At 40.1% G+C, this 8,847-nt stretch overlaps 1 protein-coding gene across 1 annotated transcript in view; it reads right to left on the bottom strand.

The window, feature by feature from the left end:
- SCUBE2 (signal peptide, CUB domain, EGF-like 2) overlaps positions 1-8,847 on the bottom strand; it is a 106,695-nt gene that overhangs the window by 55,871 nt on the left and 41,977 nt on the right. The window contains 3 exon segments of the mRNA XM_006885598.1: positions 4,437-4,526; positions 5,213-5,329; positions 7,687-7,812. Coding sequence (XP_006885660.1) covers positions 4,437-4,526; positions 5,213-5,329; positions 7,687-7,812 — 333 coding nt within the window.

The following is an 8,847-nucleotide window of genomic DNA, read 5'->3' as shown; positions in this document are numbered from 1 at the left end:
CGCACATTTCCTTGTAGTATTTTGCTTTGTCATTCCGAGCAGCCTTTTGGAATCTTCTGTTCAGCTCTTTAGTATCTTGAATTCTTCCTTGTGCTTTGATGCTGATAGAAGAGAAATAAATTTTTCCATTAATGAGCACTTTCTAAAGAGAATTTTAAAAAAATATCTGACCTCAACAACAAAAAGACAACTCAATTTAAAAATGGGCAAAGGACATGATCAGACACTTCACCAAAGAAGACATTCAGGCAGCCAACAAATACGTGAGAAAAAGCTCACAATGATTAGCCATTAGAGAGATGAAAATCAAGCCTACAATGAGATACCATCTCACTCCAGCAATAACTACACTGGTAAAAACAAACAAACAAAAAAAAACAACCAGGAAAAAAAAACCCCAAATGCTGATTAGGTTGTGGAGATATAGAACTCTCATACATTACTTTTGGGAATGTAAAATGATACAATCACTGTGGGGAAAAGATATGACACTTTCTTAAAAAAAGTTAGAAATACTATATGATCCAGCAAGTCCACTCCTAGGTATATACACTGGAGAAAGAAAAGCCATGATACAAATAGATGTATACATACCTGTGTGCATTGCACTATTATTCACAAGAGCAAAAAGACAGAAACAACATGTGAACAAACTGTAATCGAATACACATTAAAGAAAAAATCTGAGAAACATATGAGAACATGGATGAATCTGCAGGATATTGTGCTGAGTCAAAAAAGTCAGTCATAAAGTGATAAATACTTTATGAGGTCAGTGTTATAAAAAGTCAAGAAAATATTTTTCTACAGAAAGAAACATCCTTTGTTGGTTACCAGGGAAAGGAGGATGGAGAGAAAAGTCACTAACCAGATGCTAGACATATGTTAAAGGGAAAGGTGGCACATCAAAAGCCAGCACAACATCACTAAGGAAAATAGAAGGCACTGAGATGTATGCAAAAGTAAAAGGCACAACGGCAATTACAATTATATAGGTCATCTTGCAACATCAGTAAAAAAAATGATCATTTTTATCACCTATGGAGTGGATAAATAGATTGATAAACTGAACAGGTGTGGGACAGCATATGGAAGAGCATCCATGTGCATGTATAGAGTTAGCAGTGGCTATTTTACATACATATTTGTAAGTGTAGCACGTAACAGAACACTTAGGGAGCACAGTCTGGAAAACTCAGTATTAAGAAACACCTCGCAAAACCTCAAGTAATGTGCTCACTTTGGCAGCACAGACACTAAAAATTGGAATGATACAGAGAAGATTAGCATGGCCCCTGTGCAAGAAGGACATACAAATTTGTGACGTATTCCATATTAAAAAAAATCCTCTCAAGTTAAGATCTTGAGGTTTATGGATCATGGTCTTGAGGGACATCTAAGTCAATTGGCAGAATATTGTTCATAATGACAATGTTCTACATCTACTTTGATGAGTAGCAACTAGAGTCTTAAAAGCTTGCAAGTGACCAAAGGATTTCTTCCTGTTTGGTTTTAAATAAAGAAGAGAGGAGAAAACAAACGTATCAAAAAAGCAATTAGTCCAAAGGACTAACGACTATGTGAACCACAGATTCTATTAACGTAAAAGCAGAGTAGCTAATCAATGGTCAGTTATCACAACCAACAGTTCTGACTGGGACGATAATGGAAGATCCTGGATAGAGTGAGGGAAAAGTGTAAAATAAACTCAAATTCATAAAAAGGATGATTATGCTTAAGACTAATAATATGAAAAAAAACCAAGGAAAGGTTTACCGACAGAATCAATGTTGGAGGGCTAGCCAGATTAAGAATGGAGGGAACAGGGAGCAAAAATTAATAAACAGATAAATTGGGTGAAAGAAAAATAAATTTTTAAAATTTTAAAAGAAGAGCAAAGGCGTAATCTTCGATCTCCATCAATAAGTGCTTCAAATCCTCTTCACTTTCAGCAGGTAAGGTTGTATCATCTGAATCTCTCATGTTGCTAATATTCTTCCTCATATGTTATTAGGGAGTTATGTTGGCCTAGTGGCAAGCTGTGCTGCAATCCTGAAGGCACATAGTCCAAAGCCACCAGCTTCTCCGTGGGAGAAAGATGGGCAATCTCCTCCCATGCGTTTAGATTAACTGCCTCTGAAACTGCACTGTAGAGTCAGCTGTGAGTCAGTTTTGACTTGACAGCACACAACACAACATATATTATTACTTATATGTAGCATTTTAAAGCAATTAAAAATAATCTTGAAAGGAAATATATGACATCACAAGATACACTAAACTTTATCCTAATTAAAAAGGGGCAGGGGGATTAGACTGACTAGTCTAACAGAGATTAGTAAGAATCCCTTAGAAATTCTTCAAACTTGGACTTGAAACCATTCCCTGAGACCACCTTATAGCCAAACAACAGAACAGTAATACCCATGACAAACATGCTACTCAGAATACTCAATTATATAAGATCAGAAGTGTAATATTTGCCCAAAAGTAAAATTCAGAAAGCTGGGGAAATGGAACTTTGGGTAGAAGTAGGGAGAGTACTGACATAGTGAAGGGATTAAAACCAATGTCACAAAACGATCAATATATAAGTTATTGGATAGCAAACTGATTTGTTTTGTAAACTTTCTCCTAAAGACATTGAAAAATTTTAAAAAGAAAGAAAAATACCTGCACCTATTTATTGGCCAAAAAATTATGAAGGAGAATCAGAAGGAGAAACAACTAGGAAAATTGAAACTTGCTGCCCTTCACTTGATGAGGAGGGAGGAAAGAGAAAGCCAAGGAAATGAGGAACTGCATTAAGTTTACCTAATTAAGCTTTTCTATTTTTAAGCATTGTTTTTAGGTGCTGTCAAGTCAGTTTTGAACAAAATAGTGGCATCATCACAACCGTTTAGGGTCCACAGTGTTAATTCACCTTGTTGAGAGTCTTCCTCTTTTTTGTATAACCTTTCACTTTACCAAGTATGACATCCTTCCTCTTCATTACATGTCCAAAGTATATAAGACAGTTTTGATATCCTTCCTTCTAAAGAATATGATCTTCTGACTGTACTTCTTCTGACTGTACAACACAGAGATTTTATTCTGGCAGTCCATATAATACTCATCACCAACACCATAATTCCAATGTGTCGATTCTTCTTGAAACGTCCTTATTCATTGTTCAGGTTTTGCTTTTCAACAAGATCCTGAAAATACTGTCATGGATCGAGCACATTTTAGCTCTCAAAGTGACATCTTCACCTTTTAACACTTTCAGGGACCTTTTGTAGGCAATTTGTCCAATTGTTATATAAAACTTCAATTGATTTCTTGGCTGTTGCTGCCATGAGCATTATTTATGATTCCAAGAAAAATGATAGTTTGACAAGGTCAGTCTTTTCTCTGTTCATTGTAATGTTTCTTATTGGTCCAGTTATGAAAAGATAACTTTTCTTATTGTTAAGATTCAATCCATACTGAAGGCGGTATCTTTGATCTTCACAAAAAGTGCTTCAAGTCCTCTTCACTTTCAGCAAGTAAAGTCATGTCATCTGAATATCACAGATTGCTAGTGAGTTTCATATACTATTACTCATATATTGCATTTTAAGCAACTAAAAATAAACTTTAAAAGGCAGAAAAGACATCCAAAACGTTATCTGTTGATTATCAATGACTGCTCAATCTTCTTACCTGATTATTAAACCTAGTAAAACTGTCAAAAAATCCATTTTGTCAGGCTATACTTCCTCCAGAATCTGTCAGAGAACTTGTTTGCGCCCAAGCTACCACACCCACGGCCTATTCTTTGGCACTTGTCTCTAGCTCAGCTGTTGGACCTGCTGGCAGACCTCCTCATGTCCCACAGCCAAATGTCACTCTGCTCCATTCATTTCTTCCACCACTAACAGTGGCTGGTTTTTTTTTTCTTTTTTAATTTATAAATTGCCACACTAAGCTAGAGGCTGCTGAAAGGGCCTGTCTCATTGTGCTGCTTCTCTAAGTGCTTCTCTCTGAAGGAAGGAAATTGGTGTCCCCCAACTGACCACTGAGTTCCAGGCACTAGGCTCTGGGAACTTTGGCATATTATTATTTTAATTGAGTTTCCTAAGAGCTTACAGAGGTAAGTTTAATTAAATCCATTTTACAGGCCAGCAGATGAAATCTCAGGGCAATCTGCTCAAGGTCTGACAGTTAGAGCAGTGATGGAGATCAGCCCGGTTGTTCTGACGACGTGGCTGGCGTACTTTCCACAATTCCAGGGGTCTTAGATGGTGACTGAGCCCTGGCAGTAGGAGAAGAACACATGCTCAAGCTTGGCAGCAGCTGTTCATCCTAATCTAGCTGGCTGCAGAGTGGACGGCCCACAGTTCAGGGCTGATGCACCAATTTAGGGAGGGAAAGGGACAATGCTGGTGAGTGGGGAGGAAGGTTGAAGTGCCTACCCATAAGCAGCCTCCGTTTCACTCGTTTATCCCCATCTGCCACTGACGTGGCATTGTTCTCCATCACCTCCAGGGCAGTGTCCTCTTGCTCTATAAGAAGAAGCAAAAGAGCACAGTTCTCAGACAGAATGAGCCAAGTTATTCATACCCTGCACAACCACGTCTTCTGAAATCCCAGAAACAAGAACAATTTAAGATATGTGATTCTGTTCACTCAGTAAAAATGTGTTAGAATGAACCCCTATGGGAAACACAGCATGTTAAGTCCTCAGATCCTCAGTAAACACTAAATATGGGAAAGACGGTTCTGATCATATTTCAGTGATCAAAAAGACACTAGGGAGTATAAGTGCAGGACAAAAACAAACTTTGAGACTGGAAACTTCTAAAACGCAGCTGACAAAAGGCATGGCATCCTAGTTCCTGCTGACTGTAAAAGTTGCTGTGTCATCCCAGAAAGCTAGCTCCAGCTTCATCTAGCCCTCACCCCTTGGAATGTGCTGTCTTAGTCTGCAGAACACCAGTGTCAGGAGCAGTCTGGTCCAAGAGATGAGGAAGGGATTTCCAAGGTCACAAAGGAAAAAGGGACAGAGTAGGGTCTAGATATCAGTCCCTAACCCCCACCCCAGGCTTAGACCACTCTGACTGCAACATTTGAAAGAGTGTGGGACCTTTTGGGCCAAATGATCCAGAAAGTTCCTGCATCTGAGAATATCTGCATTCAGGTTGTGGATGGCCGAGGGAGACCCTCACCCAGTGTGTGGGTCACCACTCACCAAGGCAGCTCCGCCCATCTGTGTGCATCTTGTACTGTGGATGGCAGCTACACTCTGGGCCTGCAGCTGTGTCCTCACACGAGTGCTGGCACCCGCCGTTTCCATGGTTACAGGTCACTGAGAGGAAAATTAATTGGTACATAAAGCACTGACATTTCCTCAAGTAGGGCTGCATTTGCTCAAGAGCTCTGATTATCATTTAGTGACTACTTAAGCACCTTGTATGTGCCAAGCAATGCATCAAAGAGAAGCCCAACTGGAGCTTCATTCTATGGGGGAGATAGTCGTGTATATACGTCACAACACATGTTATAGACATACAGAAACACAGGTTTGAACAAAGCCATCTAATAAGATGAAAATGGGAGAGTAGAGGGAGATTTTCACTATTTAAGAATCTAGATTAGTCCTTTGCTCTTGCTAGAGACATTTGCATATCCAGACAGTTCTACTGGGACTTTGGGAAATGCAATAGCACTTTAAACAGACAATATTTAATTTGTACATAATTGGCTGTAATTACTGTAGAGTTGATTCCCAACTCATAAAGAACCCACAGGACAGAGCAGAACTGCCCCATGGGGTTTTCAAGGCTGTAATCTTCAGGGAAGCTGACTGCTGTATCTTTCTCCAAAGAAGCAACTTGTGGTTTGAATTTCAAACCTTTTGATCAGCTGTTGAGGGTTTTAATCATTATACTTTCAAGATACCTTGATTTGTACATATATTTAGGATTTCTCTAATTGATTTCCATGTAGATTAGTTAAAAATTAGGGTAATCATAAATTAAGACTCTATACACTAAATAAAAAAATTAAAATTCTAAAAAAAGTGCAACCAGAGTGCTCCTTAGAAGCAAAGAGGTGAAGCTTCAGTTCTCAACTCCTATGAGGAAGACCCAAATTCAATTCCTGATCAATCTACTTCACATGAAAACCATTTGATAGTGTAGGTTTGCATGTTGCTTTGGTACTGAACAGATTTCCAGAGCTTCCAGACTTAGATGAACTAGAAGGAAATGCCCGAGATCTACTTCTAAAAGTCATCAGATGAAAAGCCTGTGCATCACCATGATGGAGCCTGCATGAGTGGAGGCAGATTTGACAGCAGCTAACAGTAAGGTCTATCAGAATCTGCCCATTGTCTGAGAGTGATTGTGTGCCAGCCCTGACTTTTTTTTTTTGTAATGGGGCCAATGAAATTAAGTCTCATTGCAGAAATGGTATTTCACCCCTTACCATCTATGGTCTAAAAAGTCCCCCAGCTCATTGCTGCCTAATCAGAACCTACTCAGAGCTGACCCTCCACTGTGTTTTCAGGAGGCTGTAACCACACAAAAGGAGACTCCCCATCTTCCCCCCTTAGAGCCACAAGGTGATAAGAGCACAAGTTTAGAACTAGGTAGAGGTAGGCTTGAATCCTAACTTAACAGTAAACTTCTTTTACTTGTTGCTTTAACTTTTCCACAATATTTTCAAACTAAAAAAGGAATATACCAGTAGCTTATAGGATGGTAGTTGTAAGAATTAAGCAGGAGAAGGCACATGCTTAAGACAAGTCCTTTGTACACAATACATATCCCAAGAAATGGTGTAGGAAGCTCTGGTGGCCTAGTGGGTAAGGAGTTGCATTGCCAATCTGAATCCATTGCTTTTCAGGAGGAAGATGGGTAATCTCCCATGGAATTTACTGAAGATTCACTAGAGGGTCAGTTATGGGTTTGTTCTGACTTGAGGGAAATGAGGGTAAGGGAGGGTATAACTTATTGTTAGAAATTAAGCAGGGTGTTAAAGGTAGAGTAACAATTCACCAAGCTGAGAGGAAGAAAGGCTTAGGAACTGGTGTAAAGGCATGAAAGAATAAGAGCTGTTCTTCAGAAGTCGAGGAGGTGCTGATGGGGAAAGAAAGATAAGGCTTATAAGAGATGTAGGAACCAGAAAGCAAAGAGCTACTGAGACAAGAAATCTGATGTTATTTTGTGGAAACAGGGAGCCCAAGCTCCTGCATTTCAGAGTATTTACTCTGGAATTTCATTTTCTTCTGATCAACTCCTTAAAAGAACAAAATTTCCCTTCCCTGTGTTCCCCCTAGGGAGCTCTGGTGGTACAGTCTGTGGGGAATTATGCTGATAGCCCACAGACCACACCTCTCTGGTAGCTGGAATCTATCAGTGGCTCTGCAGAAGAAAGATGGACAATTACCTCCCATGAAAGTCACAGCTTCAGACACGGACAGTCAGCTAGGAGTTGGAGCCCAACTCCCTACAAAGAGTGAATGAGTGTGTGCATGTGTCAATGACTGAGCATTCGACTCCTGAAGTGAACTGAGTGCCGAGTGGAGGTGAGCATCTCTGCCAGCTGCCGTCCCTGGTGCTGCCGTGCCACACTGGTGGCACTTCCGTAGCTGGGTCAGCAGAAGAACCACTTCTGAGGCATGATGTACCCCCAGCACAGCATGCATCAGTCCATACTTACAGATGCAGTCTCTCTGGTTCTTGGCCAGCTCAAAACCAGGCCTGCACTCACAGGCGACGCCGCCCCTTGGGGCCTCCTTGCAGATGTGACCACAGCCATGATCCTTATTCATGCAGCTCAGTCCCTCTGCAAAACAGCAGCATGTGGCAGGTGACCAGCTGTGGTCTGAACCCTGAGACAAAGAGGTAAATGACGGGCCACAGACCTGCCTGCTTGGGTCTTCTTTAACCTCACCTTTAAAAGACTATGTCACTAACCTTTGTGAAATTTGGGAAAGGCAGAGACAAAAAGTTATCAGCAGTTGTCACCGGCTGGGCAGAGGAAAAAACTAGGAATTATTGCTTACAGAATACTAAGCTTCTCTTTGGGGTGTTGAATAACTTTTGGAAATGGATAGTGGTTAAAACAGTAAATTTTTGTTCCCTGTATTTTACCACAATAAAATTGAAAATAGACAATAGACTTGGGGTGTTGGTTGTTTTTTTTAAAGTCATTAAAATCAAGCTGATCACTTAACAGAAGCATGAACTATTTCCTTCGCCACACTATCACTTTCTCCTAAAGATGTGGGGGTTTTCCCAATAAATAAAAAAGAAAGCTCCCTCCAGGAGCCTTTTGCCAGGTGAGATAAAAATCTCACATGATACAATACTATGCAGCACTCAAGGGCAAAAAATTTGAAAAATATTCTTTAACATGAAAGAGACTAGAGAGCATTATGCCGAACAAACTAACTCAGGCCCATAAAGACGAATACTGTAGAAGACCGTTATTGAAAAAAGAAGGATAACTAGTAATACGTGTATGGATATTTAAAGAGGAAAGGGATGGGAACAGGGAGTTGAGGGTAAGCAGGCGAGAAATCATGGAATTGAAGAGTTTGGTGGGTGAAGGGAGGAGGGAAAATAAACAACCTAATGTTCATGAGCAAATAACTATATAAGCAAATTATCTTGTGCAAAGGCCTTTTTTTTTTAAATAAAAAAGAAAGGGGGGTGTAGCCCAAGAGAGCTTGGCCAAATGAGTGAAATATCCCAGTCACAAAAGGACAAATATTACATGACGCCACTGTTGTAGAATGGGACTGTCCTTGGGGTTGGGGAGAGACTGAGTAAGATGGGTTCAATAATGTATACTGCACTGAAACAGAGGAGGGAGAAA

Source organism: Elephantulus edwardii, unplaced genomic scaffold, assembly GCF_000299155.1.
Source record: "Elephantulus edwardii isolate Elephantulus edwardi_28Jun2011 unplaced genomic scaffold, EleEdw1.0 scaffold00044, whole genome shotgun sequence".
NCBI lineage: Eukaryota > Metazoa > Chordata > Mammalia > Macroscelidea > Macroscelididae > Elephantulus > Elephantulus edwardii.
The sequence above is the reverse complement of the archived record's forward strand: the minus strand, read 5'-3'. Positions and strand labels throughout refer to the sequence as shown.